The 13,185-nt window shown below is 46.8% G+C and overlaps 1 protein-coding gene across 1 annotated transcript in view; it reads right to left on the bottom strand.

The window, feature by feature from the left end:
- ssuh2.1 (ssu-2 homolog, tandem duplicate 1) overlaps window positions 1-12,580 on the bottom strand; it is a 67,172-nt gene extending 54,592 nt beyond the window's left edge. The window contains exon 1 of the mRNA XM_055917860.1: window positions 12,154-12,580. Within this exon, the coding sequence (XP_055773835.1) occupies window positions 12,154-12,181 (28 nt within the window). The 5' untranslated portion in view covers window positions 12,182-12,580. The remainder of the gene's footprint in view (window positions 1-12,153) is intronic.
- Between the last annotated feature and the right edge of the window lie 605 nt (window positions 12,581-13,185).

The following is a 13,185-nucleotide window of genomic DNA, read 5'->3' as shown; positions in this document are numbered from 1 at the left end:
GCTAGTGATACATTACATCAAGATGGCAAGATGCAGTAGATGGTATAGAGTACAGTATATACATATGTGATGAGTAATGTATGGTATGTAATCATTATATAAAATGGCATTGTTTAATCATTAGGCCTACTAGTGATACATTCCTTTGCCCAGCTCTCATGGCACAGCACTGCTCAATGCTTCTCAATAACAATGGCACAGTACGCAAATAGACTCTACGCTAGTCCTGGAAAGAAAAGAAAGTTTGATTACTGTACCTACAGTGGAGGAACAGCCCCATAGTAGGTGAACAAAATACCAAGTTTATAATAGAACATGGTGAGGTGTGGCATATCCTTTCACTCAAACAAATGGACAAATAAAAAAATAAAAAAACAGAATTGTAAAATGAGTTGATTGATGAGGCTGGATTGAGCAACTAATCTAAAAGCGATACTGTCTGTAGATAAAAGTTAATAAGAGTAACTGTTACGATAAAACAAAAAAATGGTCTGCCTGGAAAAGCAAACACAAAGCACCACGCACCTGTTGATAAGCAAGGCTATACGAGGAGAAGCCCTTGGAGACGTCATTGAAATTCAATTTGGAAACATAATAGCCTACCACTTACTATGCACACAGGCACACATACCTTACTATGCACACAAGCAAACATACCTTACTATGCACACAGGCAAACATACCTTACAATGCACACAGTGTCACGCCCTGGCCGTAGTGTTCTTTGTTTTCTTTATGTTTTTTAGTTAGGTCAAGGTGTGACATGGGGAATGTATGTGTTTTTGTAGTGTCTATGTCTATGTTGCATGTTTGCACTTAGTCTTTGATAGCTTCACGTTTGTTGTTTTGTTTCGTTGTTCTTCTTCTAATAAAGAGAAGATGTATTTTTTCACACGCTGCGCCTTGGTCCTCTCTCTCTCCCATAGAAGTTTGTGACAGAATTACCCACCAGAATCGGACCAAGCGGCGTGTGAAACAGCAACAGGACCCACCTACACAGGATTTCTGGACATGGGAGGACGAATTGGATGGTAAGGGACCTTGGGCTCAACCAGGAGAATATTACCGCCACAAAGCTGAACTGGAGGCAGCGAAAGCAGAGAGGCGGCGATATGAGGAGGCAGCACGGAAGCAAGGCTGGAAGCCCTTGCTAAAAGGGAGTGTGGCGAAGTCAGGTAGGAGACCTGCGCCAACTCCCTGTACTTACCGTGGAGAGCGAGAGTACGGGCAGACACCGTGTTACGCAGTAGAGCGCATGGTGTCTCCTGTACGCGTGCATGTCTTCCAAGACGGCGTAGCAGTGTAGACGTCTTTGTCCTGTCGTGTCCCGTGTCCCTTGTATATATCTTTTTACATCTTTTTCTTCGCATATCTTTTAAAAATACTTTCTTAAACCTCAACTTCTAAATACTCTCCTGCAACCCGCCTCACCCAATGTGGCGTGAATCTGCTTTTTTCTAAAGTATTTCTATTTACTTCTGATCTGGAATCCATCTACTGAAGATAGCCAGCTAACTGCCTACCAGCTATCAGTTAGCAAACCATTGCTAGCGGTCATCAGCTAACCTTTAGCTCGGAAAGCTCTCGCTAGTTCGAACAACGTGACTAAAACCAGAGCATAACGGACCTATTTCTCTCCATATCCCCGGATTCCTACCGCAAACTCTGAACATTTTCATCTGGATCTTCGCAACTAGCTAACCACAATCCCGGGTGACCACTCCTGGCTAGCGTTTCCATCCCGGAGCAGGCACCAATTAGCCTGAAGCTAATTGGCTAGGGCTCCTGTGCTACCACTGAAGCCCACTCCTGGGCTACAAGACCCGGACCCATTTACTGCCGGTACGGAGCACGGAACCCCGCCTATCCTCTACGACTGGAATACCGACATAATCTGCCCGGGGACTCCAACAGGCCCCTCAGGCGTGACGCCCGCTGAAGGCCCATTCTGCTAACCTACTAGGCCTGTTAGCTACCTAGAGCTACCTGGAACCCTACTAATTCCACGACTGGTCTATCGACGTCACCGCACGAAGAGGCAAAAACAGACTTCCCCCCCATCGCGACGTCCCCCAAAGGCTAACTTGCCTGCCCCGGTCTGCTAACTGCTAGCTTATCTTGCAGCTAGCGCAGCCAGGAAGCTAGCACCAGTTAGCAAACACAATTCTACAATTCACAACCTCTCTTTCGCCATCGCTATCCGGCTTGGATTCTCTGTCGACACGACCACGTCTGGTTTGCAGACGTGCCCTCAACCGGCCTCCGTCTGAGCAGACCCCCTCCGTCTGAGCAGACCACCCCCCCGGGCTACTAACTTTAAACGCGTGCTAGCTTAGTGGAGGCCTCACTACTCCATCTACGGCTGCCTCCTGGACACTATGATCACTTGGCTACATAGCTGATGCCTGCTTGACTGTCCATTAATTCACGGTACTCCATTCTGTTTATTTGTGTTTTATCTGTCGGCTCTGTGCCTTAACTCAGGATCTGTGTGTAGTTAATCCGACCCTCTCTGCCCAGTCGTCGCCATTTTTACCTTCTGTTGCTGTGTTAGCTGACTAGCTGCTGTTATCTCACCTGCTGTTTTAGCTAGCTCTCCCAATCATGACCTGCAATCCCTTTATGCCTTATTGTATGTCTCTCTCAAATATCAATATGCCTTGCATACTGTTGTTCAGGCTAGTTATCATTGTTTTGGTTTGAAATGGACCCCGTAGTTCCACTCTCCGTACCTCTGATACCTCCTTTGTCCCACCCCCCACACATGCGGTGACCTCACCCATTGAGACCAGCATGTCTAGAGATACAACCTCTCTTATCATCACCCAGTGCCTGGGCTTGCCTCCGCTGTACCCGTGCCCCACCATACCCTGGTCTGCACATTATGCCCAGAATCTATTCTACCACGCCCATAAATCTGCTCCTTTTATTCCTTGTCCCCAACACTCTAGGCGACCAGTTTTGATAGCCTTTAGCCGCACCCTCATCCTACTACTCCTCTGTTCCTCGGGTGATGTGGAGGTAAACCCAGGCCCTGCATGTCCCCAGTCACCCTCATTTGTTGACTTCTGTGATCGAAAAAGCCTTGGCCTCATGCATGTCAACATCAGAAGCCTCTTCCCTAAGTTTGCCTTACTCACCGCTTTAGCACACTCTGCCAACCCTGATGTCCTTGCCGTGTCTGAATCCTGGCTTAGGAAGGCCACCAAAAACTCTGAGATTTCCATACCCAACTATAACACTTTCCGTCAAGATAGAACTGCCAAAGGGGGAGGAGTTGCAATCTACTGCAGAGATAGCCTGCAAAGTTCTGTCATACTTTCCAAGTCTATGCCCAAACAGTTCGAACTTCTAATTTTAAAAATTAATCTCTCCAGAAATAAGTCTCTCACTGTTGCCGCCTGCTACCGACCCCCCTCAGCTCCCAGCTGTGCCCTGGACACCATCTGTGAATTGATCGCTCCCCATCTAGCTTCAGAGTTTGTTCTGTTAGGTGACCTAAACTGGGATATGCTTAACACCCCGGCAGTCCTACAATCTAAGCTTGATGCCCTCAATCTCACACAAATCATCAAGGAACCCACCAGGTACAACCCTAAATCCGTAAACATGGGCACCCTAATAGACATTATCCTGACCAACTTGCCCTCCAAATACACCTCTGCTGTCTTCAATCAAGATCTCAGCGATCACTGCCTCATTGCCTGTATCCGCCACGGGTCCACGGTCAAACGACCACCTCTCATCACTGTCAAACGCTCCCTGAAACACTTCTGCGAGCAGGCCTTTCTAATCGACCTGGCCCGGGTACCCTGGAAGGATATTGACCTCATCCCGTCAGTTGAGGATGCCTGGTCATTCTTTAAAAGTTACTTCCTCACCATATTAGACAAGCATGCTCCGTTCAAAAAATGCAGAACCAAGAACAGATATAGCCCTTGGTTCACTCCAGACCTGACTGCCCTCGACCAGCACAAAAACATCCTGTGGCGAACTGCAATGGCATCGAAGAGCCCCCGTGATATGCAACTGTTCAGGGAAGTCAGGAACCAATACACGCAGTCAGTCAGGAAAGCAAAGGCCAGCTTTTTCAAGCAGAAATTTGCATCCTGTAGCTCTAACTCCAAAAGGTTCTGGGACACTGTAAAGTCCATGGAAAACAAGAGCACCTCCTCCCAGCTGCCTACTGCACTGAGGCTAGATAACACGGTCACCACTGATAAGTCCGTGATAATCGAAAACTTCAACAAACATTTCTCAATGGCTGGCCATGCCTTCCACCTGAAGACTCCAACCTTGGCCAACAGCCCCGCCCCCCCCCCCCCCCGCTGCTACTCGCCCAAGCCTCCCCAGCTTCTCCTTTACCCATATCCAGATAGCAGATGTTCTGAAAGAGCTGGAAAACCTGGACCCATACAAATTAGCTGGGCTTGACAATCTGGACCCCCTATTTCTGAAACTGTCCGCCGCCATTGTCGCACCCCCTATTACCAGCCTGTTCAACCTCTCCTTCGTATCATCTGAGATCCCCAAGGATTGGAAAGCTGCCGCTGTCATCCCCCTCTTCAAAGGGGGAGACACCCTGGACCCAAACTGTTACAGACCTATATCCATCCTGCCCTGCCTAGCTAAGGTCTTCGAAAGCCAAGTCAACAAACAGATCACTGACCATCTCGAATCCACCGTACCTTCTCCGCTGTGCAATCCGGTTTCCGAGCCGGTCACGGGTGCACCTCAGCCACGCTCAAGGTACTAAACGATATCATAACCGCCATCGATAAAAGACATTACTGTGCAGCCGTCTTCATCGACCTGGCCAAGGCTTTCGACTCTGTCAATCACCATATTCTTATCGGCAGACTCAATAGCCTCGGTTTTTCTAATGACTGCCTTGCCTGGTTCACCAACTACTTTGCAGACAGAGTTCAGTGTGTCAAATCGAAGGGCATGTTGTCCGGTCCTCTGGCAGTCTCTATAGGGGTACCACAGGGTTCAATTCTCGGGCCGACTCTTTTCTCTGTATACATCAATGATGTTGCTCTTGCTGCGGGCGATTCCCTGATCCACCTCTACGCAGACGACACCATTCTGTATACTTCCGGCCCTTCCCTGGACACTGTGCTATCTAACCTCCAAACGAGCTTCAATGCCATACAACACTCCTTCCGTGGCCTCCAACTGCTCTTAAACGCTAGTAAAACCAAATGCATGCTTTTCAACCATTCGCTGCCTGCACCCGCACGCCCGACCAGCATCACCACCCTGGACGGTTCCGACCTAGAATATGTGGACATCTATAAGTACCTAGGTGTCTGGCTAGACTGCAAACTCTCCTTCCAGACTCATATCAAACATCTCCAATCCAAAATCAAATCTAGAGTCGGCTTTCTATTCCGGAACAAAGCCTCCTTCACTCACGCCGCCAAACTTACCCTAGTAAAACTGACTATCCTACCGATCCTCGACTTCGGCGATGTCATCTACAAAATAGCTTCCAATACTCTACTCAGCAAACTGGATGCAGTTTATCACAGTGCCATCCGTTTTGTTACTAAAGCACCTTATACGACCCACCACTGCGACCTGTATGCCCTAGTCGGCGGTCCCTCGCTACATGTTCGTCGTCAGACCCACTGGCTCCAGGTCATCTACAAGGCTATGCTAGGTAAAGTGCCGCCTTATCTCAGTTCACTGGTCACGATGGCTACACCCACCCGTAGCACGCGCTCCAGCAGGTGTATCTCACTGATCATCCCTAAAGCCAAAACCTCATTTGGACGCCTTTCCTTCCAGTTCTCTGCTGCCTGCGACTGGAACGAATTGCAAAAATCTCTGAAGTTGGAGACTTTTATCTCCCTCAACAACTTTAAAAATCTGCTATCCGAGCAGCTAACCGATCGCTGCAGCTGTACATAGTCCATCTGTAAACTACCCACCCAATTTACCTACCTCACCCCCATACTGCTTTTATTTATTTACTTTTCTGCTCTTTTGCACACCAGTATCTCTTCTTGCACATGATCATCTGATGATTTATCACTCCAGTGTTAATCTGCTAAATTGTAATTATTCGATTTATTGCCTACCTCATGCCTTTTGCACACATTGTATATAGATTCTCTTTTTTCTACCATGTTATTGACTTGTCTATTGTTTACTCCATGTGTAACTCTGTGTTGTTGTCTGTTCACACTGCTATGCTTTATCTTGGCCAGGTCGCAGTTGCAAATGAGAACTTGTTCTCAACTAGCCTACCTGGTTAAATAAAGGTGAAATAAAAAAAAATAAAAATAAAAAAATAGCCCGGTTCGGTACATTCCAGCTCCACGTATCGGCCGGGCTAGATTGAGCGTTGAGCCGGATGTCATGAAGCCGGCCCAACGCATCTGGCCACCAGTGCGTCTCCTCGGGCCGGCTTACATGGCACCAGCCTTACGCATGGTGTCCCCGGTTCGCCTACATAGCCCGGTGCGGGTTATTCCACCTCCCCGCACTGGTCGGGCGACGGGGAGCATACAACCAGGTAAGGTTGGGCAGGCTCAGTGCTCAAGGGAGCCAGTATGCCTGCACGGTCCGGTATTTCCGGCGCCACCTCCCCGCTCCAGGCCAGTACCACCTGTGCCTACACCACGCACCAGGCTTCCAGTGCGTCTCCAGAGCCCTGTTCCTCCTCCACGCACTCTCCCTGTGGTGCGTGTCTCCAGCCCAGTGCCTCCAGTTCCGGCACCACGCATCAAGCCTCCTGTGCGTCTCCAGAGCCCTGTACGCACTGTTCCTTCTCCCCGTACTCGCCCTGATGTGCGTGCCCTCAGCCCGGTACCACCAGTGCCGGTACCACGCACCAGGCTTACAGTGCGTCTCAGCCGGCCAGAGTTTGCCGTCTGTCCAGCGGCGCCTGAACTGCCCGTCTGCCCAACGGCGCCTGAACTGCCCGTCTGCCCAACCCCGTCTGAACTGTCCGTCTGTACTGAGCCTTCAAAGCCGCCCGTCTGTACTGAGACTGCAAAGCCGCCCGTGAGCCTTCAGAGCCGTCCGCCAGACAGGAACCGCTAGAGCCGTCCGCCAGACAGGAGCCGCTAGAGCCTTCCGCCAGACAGGATCAGCCAGAGCCGTCCGCCAGCCAGGATCAGCCAAAGCCGTCCGCCAACCAGGACCCGCGAGAGCCAGCCAGCCAGGATCCGCCGGAGCCAGCCAGCCAGGATCCGCCGGAGCCAGCCAGCCAGGATCACCCGGAGCCAGCCAGCCAGGATCCGCCGGAGCCAGCCAGCCAGGATCCGCCGGAGCCAGCCAGCCAGGATCTGCCCCTCAGTCCGGAGCTGCCCCTCAGTCCGGAGCTGCCCCTCAGTCCGGTGTTGCCCCTCAGTCCGGTGCTGCCCCTTAGTCCGGTGCTGCCCCTTAGTCCGGTGCTGCCCCTTAGTCCGGTGCTGCCCCTTAGTCCGGTGCTGCCCCTTAGTCCGGTGCTGCCCCTTAGTCCGGTGCTGCCCCTTAGTCCGGTGCTGCCCCTTAATCCAGTGGGGTTAATTTGGAGGGTGGCCATTTGGAGGAGGCTACCAAAGTGGGTATTGACAATGGTGGAGTGGGGGCCACGTTCCGCACCCGAGCCGCCGCCATGATGGGGCCCACCCCGGACCCTCCCCTTTCTATGTCAGGTTGTGCGGTCGGAGTCCGCACCTTTGGGGGGGGGGGGGATACTGTCACGCCCTGGCCTTAGTGTTCTTTGTTTTCTTTATGTTTTTTAGTTAGGTCAGGGTGTGACATGGGGAATGTATGTGTTTTTGTAGTGTCTATGTCTATGTTGCATGTTTGCACTTAGTCTTTGATAGCTTCACGTTTGTTGTTTTGTTTCGTTGTTCTTCTTCTAATAAAGAGAAGATGTATTTTTCACACGCTGCGCCTTGGTCCTCTCTCTCTCCCATAGAAGTTCGTGACACACAGGCAAACATGCCTTACTATGCACACAGGCAAACATACCTTACTATGCACACAGGCAACATACCTTACTATGCACACAGGCAAACATGCCTTACTATGCACACAGGCAAACATGCCTTACTATGCACACAGGCAAACATACCTTACTATGTACACAGGCAAACATGCCTTACTATGCACACAGGCAAACATACCTTACTATGCACACAGGCAACATACCTTCCTATGCACACAGGCAAACATGCCTTGCTATGCACACAGGCAAACATGCCTTACTATGCACACAGGCAAACATACCTTACTATGCACACAGGCAAACATACCTTACTATGCATTATTTAACTAGGCAAGTCAGTTAAGAACAAATTCTTATTTTCAATGACGGCCTAGGAACGGTGGGTTAACTGCCTTGTTCAGGGGCAGAACGACAGATTTTTACCTTGTCAGCTCGGAGATTCAATCTTGCAACCTTACGGTTAACTAGTCCAACGCTCTAACCACCTGCCTCACGAGGAGCCCGCCTGTTACGCGAATGCAGTAAGGAGCCAAGGTAAGTTACTAGCTAGCATTAAACTTATCTTATAAAAAACAATCAATCAATCCTAATCACTAGTTATAACTACACATGGTTGATGATATTACTAGTTTATCTAGCGTGTCCTGCGTTGCATATAATCGATGCAGTGCGTATTCGCGAGAAAGGACTGTCGTTGCTCCAACGTGTACCTAACCATAAACATCAACGCCTTTCTTAAAATCAATACACAGAAGTATATATTTTTAAACCTGCATATTTAGCTAAAAGAAATCCCGGTTAGCAGGCAATATTAACCAGGTGAAATTGTGTCACTTCTATAGCGTTCATTGCACGCAGAGTCAGGGTATATGCAACAGTTTGGGCCGCCTGGCTCATTGCGAACTAATTTGCCAGAATTTTACGTAATTATGACATAACATTGAAGGTTGTGCAATGTAACAGGAATATTTAGACTTAGGGATGCCACCCGTTAGATAAATTACGGAACACTTCCATATTTCACTGAAAGAATAAACGGAATAAAGTTTCCGGATTCGACCATATTAATGACCTAAGGCTCGCATTTCTGTGTGTTATTATGTTATAATTAAGTCTATGATTTGATAGAGCAGTCTGACTGAGCGATGGTAGGCACCAGCAGGCTCGTAAGCATTCATTCAAACAGCACTTTTGTGCATTTTGCCAGCAGCTCTTCGCAATGCTTCAAGCATTGCGCTGTTTATGACTTCAAGCCTATCAACTCCCGAGATTAGGCTGCTGTAACCGATGTGAAATGGCTAGCTAGTTAGCGGGGTGCGCGCTAATAGCGTTTCAAACGTCACTCGCTCTGAGACTTGGAGTAGTTGTTCCCCTTGCTCTGCATGGGTAACGCTGCTTCGAGGGTGGCTGTTGTCGATGTGTTCCTGGTTCGAGCCCAGGTAGCGGCGAGGAGAGGGAAGCTATACTGTTACACTGGCAATATTAAAGTGCCTATAAGAACATCCAATAGTCAAAGGTATATGACATACAAATCGTATAAATGTAACAGTTTTACCTTTACGTCGTCCCCTCGCCCCGACACGGGCGCGAACCAGGGACCTTCTGCACACATCAACAACTGACACCCACGAAGCAGTGTTACCCATGCAGAGCAAGGGGAACAACTACTCCAAGTCTCAGAGCGAGTGACGTTTGAAACGCTATTAGCGCGCACCCCGCTAACTAGCTAGCCATTTCACATCCGTTACACTCACCCCCCTTTCAACCTCCTCCTTTTCCGCAGCAACCAGTGATCCGGGTCAACAGCATCAATGTAACAGTTTTAACTTTACGTCGTCCCCTCGCCCCGACACGGGCGCGAACCAGGGACCTTCTGCACACATCAACAACTGACACCCACGAAGCAGCGTTACCCATCGCTCCACAAAGGCCCTTGCAGAGCAAGGGGCAACACTACTTAAGTCTCAGAGCAAGTGACGTAACTGATTGAAATGCTACTAGCGCGTACCCGCTAACTAGCTAGCCATTTTCACATCCGTTACATAGAGAGAAATAGTCCTATAATAACTACAACCTAAAACGTCTTACCTGGGAATATTGAAGACTCATGTGGCGGCAGGGTAGGGTACAAAAGGTACAAATCTGTCGTTCTGCCCCTGAACAAGGCAGTTAACCCACTGTTCCTAGGCCGTCATTGAAAATAAGAGTTTGTTCTTAACTGACTTGCCTAGTTCAATAAAAAGATTAAATGTAAGTCGCTCTGGATAAGAGAGTCTGCTAAATGACTTAAATGTAAATGTTAAAAGGAACCACCAGCTTTCATATGTTCTCATGTTCTGAGCAAGGAACTTAAACGTTAGCTTTCTTACATGGCACATATTGCACTTTTACTTTCTTCTCCAACACTTTGTTTTTGCATTATTTAAACCAAATTGAACATGTTCCATTATTTATTTGAGGCTAAATTGATTTTATTGATGTATTATATTAAGTTAAAATAAGTGTTCATTCAGTATTCTTGTAATTATCATTATTACAAATACATTTTAAAAAGCGGCAGATTAATCGGGATCGGCTTTTTTGGGTCCTCCAATAATCTTTAACGGTATCGGCTTTGAAAAATCATAATCGGTCGACCTCTACTCATAGGCACCCTTGACTTTTTAATGTAATTTAAGGGGGGGGGGGGGGGGGGGATTCGCATTAGATCCCAATTTGTCGAGTTTATTCTGGAACGTTCAGCGACACATTATCCGCTTCCATCAGGCATGTTGTGAAATATTCTATCCCACATGTACTTGACTTACATAAATAGGTTGGATTTGAAACTCGGGTGGTACCCACCTTTCCATTCACTGTTTTTATGCGAGTAAAGTCATACCGAATATAAAAACAAAGCAGGACAGCTGTAATGGAAACAAATATTTTCGTTACAATTGTAGAAATTCCGACATAATTTGTTAGTTCGAAATAGTGGGCGCTTTTTTATGTCGGTAAAATTCATTATGCGCAAAATGGCGGTGGATAGAGTACATACAGAGTACATTGTATACATCTGAGATGAGTCATGTAGGATATGTAAACATTATATACATTGGCATTGTTCCGTTTTCTGTTTGGTCGACATTGGAACGTTCAGCGACACAATATCCGTTTCCACCAGGCATGCTGTGAAATGTTTCGAGAGAGTACAAGTTGTGACAAGTTGCGCAAATATTGATATAATAACAATTTTATCGAAGTAAATTTGGAGTCACGCGGTGATATGGTATGTGGTCCTCCCACTACAACTTGGCAAACCATGAAGTCTAATAGGATACATATTAAATAAATGATGATGAATTGCACATGGTCGTGAAAGTATAGGGTGATGAGTTTGACGCTGCTTTCGGATAAATATAGAGGATCAACGCTTGACTGCCGTTTGACAAATTCTAATATTCTCGCTCTTATCCATAATAATCATCGCATCACGTGGACTAGCGCATAATACATTTTTACCGACACAAAAATAACGCGCCATGTCGAACGAACAAATGATCTGTTTATAAAATTGTACCGTAACGTCCTGTTTCCATCAGGGAAGTCATGATTTTTCTTTACAGGGTATGAATTTATCGCATAAAAACTTTGTATGAAAACGCGGTGTTATGAATGATTTGTAGGTTTCACTGCAAATTGACCGCAAGAATCCCAAACAGATACCGAAAAACAGAATATTTTCAAACCTTGATTACATTGGGATACGATCACATATGCCTCTCTGTTGATTGATTTATCGATTTTATTTGTCCGTTGAAAAAAATACATAGGCCTACACACAGTATAAATATGTATTTATGCATGTAAATACTGAATTAAAATACATTTGATATGATTTTCCTGGTGATTTTAAATACTTTTAATTTGGGGGCGTCAGAAAACTTGGGGGGCCAAATAAGGGTTGCCTATTGGGGAACCATGCCCTGGGACCTTGGTTCCCAACCTTTTCCGGATACTGTACCACCAACTGACCCAGAAGTACCCCCTCGTGTACATTTTAACATTAGGCCTATGGTCTCACGAGTCATCTCAAGCTCCCCCAGTTCATATGCCAAGTACCCCCAGAGGTCCTAGTACCACTGGTTGGGAACCACTGCACTGGGAGATGGCCAAATGTCCACTTTAACTTTATTGTCGTAAATTACAAAGAAAACGAAACTCACCAAGCTGTTCGTCATCCTTCTCGTCCATACCCTGGTTTGTTTATTTCAAACTATCTAAACACACTTAGGCAGGCTATACTACATGAGCAGCACGACGGACTTTCTCTAACAGTGACCCTATTCCAGCCAGTGCACTGTTTAAATGAATCCTCGGTCACATGACATATAAGAAGGAATGCTGAATACAAACCACGCCCGGGAAAAAAATAGATTTTGTTTTTACAAAACTGGCATATAATTACTTTGCTCTAACATTCGACGGAGTTCATATAAAAAAAAAACATTTGCTATCTTCCATAGAGTACATTTTCTGAGTTGAAGAGTTTTTAGTTTCTCTATTCTAGCCTCTTCGCAGTGTGCTCTCACGCACGCCGGACGAGCATGTACAGTGTGGTGGTGGGACTGTACTCTACTCCACAGGACTGTACTCTAGATAAGACCGAGGAGAGGCTATATCCTCCACAGCCACAGGAGGTCGACACGACACATTGAGCCTCCGGGCCGTAATCCGAACAGTGATTCAGTTTCACACAACGTCAACGGGTAATAAATACTTAATGGAATCTTTAACCATAGTTTACACTAGATTATAAACTGGGTGGTTTAAGCCCTGAATGCAGTTGTCTGTGTGGTTTGTCCTTCAGCTGCTCGAAATTAGACAAAATCTCCACAGGGAAATGTTGTTTAGGTCTACAGGCTTTTTAAAGCGCTAATAGGTATATGATCCGGTATACCGAGGTAAAATGTGTTTTATATCGTATATTTGGTTCTCTCGTCAATAACTATTGAACCAGGAATGTCATGTCAATAAAACATATATGTATTCTGAATTAGCGGTGAATGGAGAACAATCAACACCCTTTTTTGTGTGCATAAAAAAAAATATTTCAATCTTTTTTTTTTTTTAACAAACTTTAAAGAAAATAAATGTTGATTGTTCTCCAACTTTCCCTGATTCAGAATATAGAATGTTCTAGTAGGCAGGCAGTCAGAAGGCAAAGGATAAGCCTTAGGTGCAGAAACGGGGATTTT

The sequence above is a fragment of the Salvelinus fontinalis genome, chromosome 3 (genome assembly GCF_029448725.1).
Source record: "Salvelinus fontinalis isolate EN_2023a chromosome 3, ASM2944872v1, whole genome shotgun sequence".
NCBI lineage: Eukaryota > Metazoa > Chordata > Actinopteri > Salmoniformes > Salmonidae > Salvelinus > Salvelinus fontinalis.
Note: the sequence above shows the minus strand (reverse complement) of the source record. Positions and strands in the feature narration are given on the sequence as shown.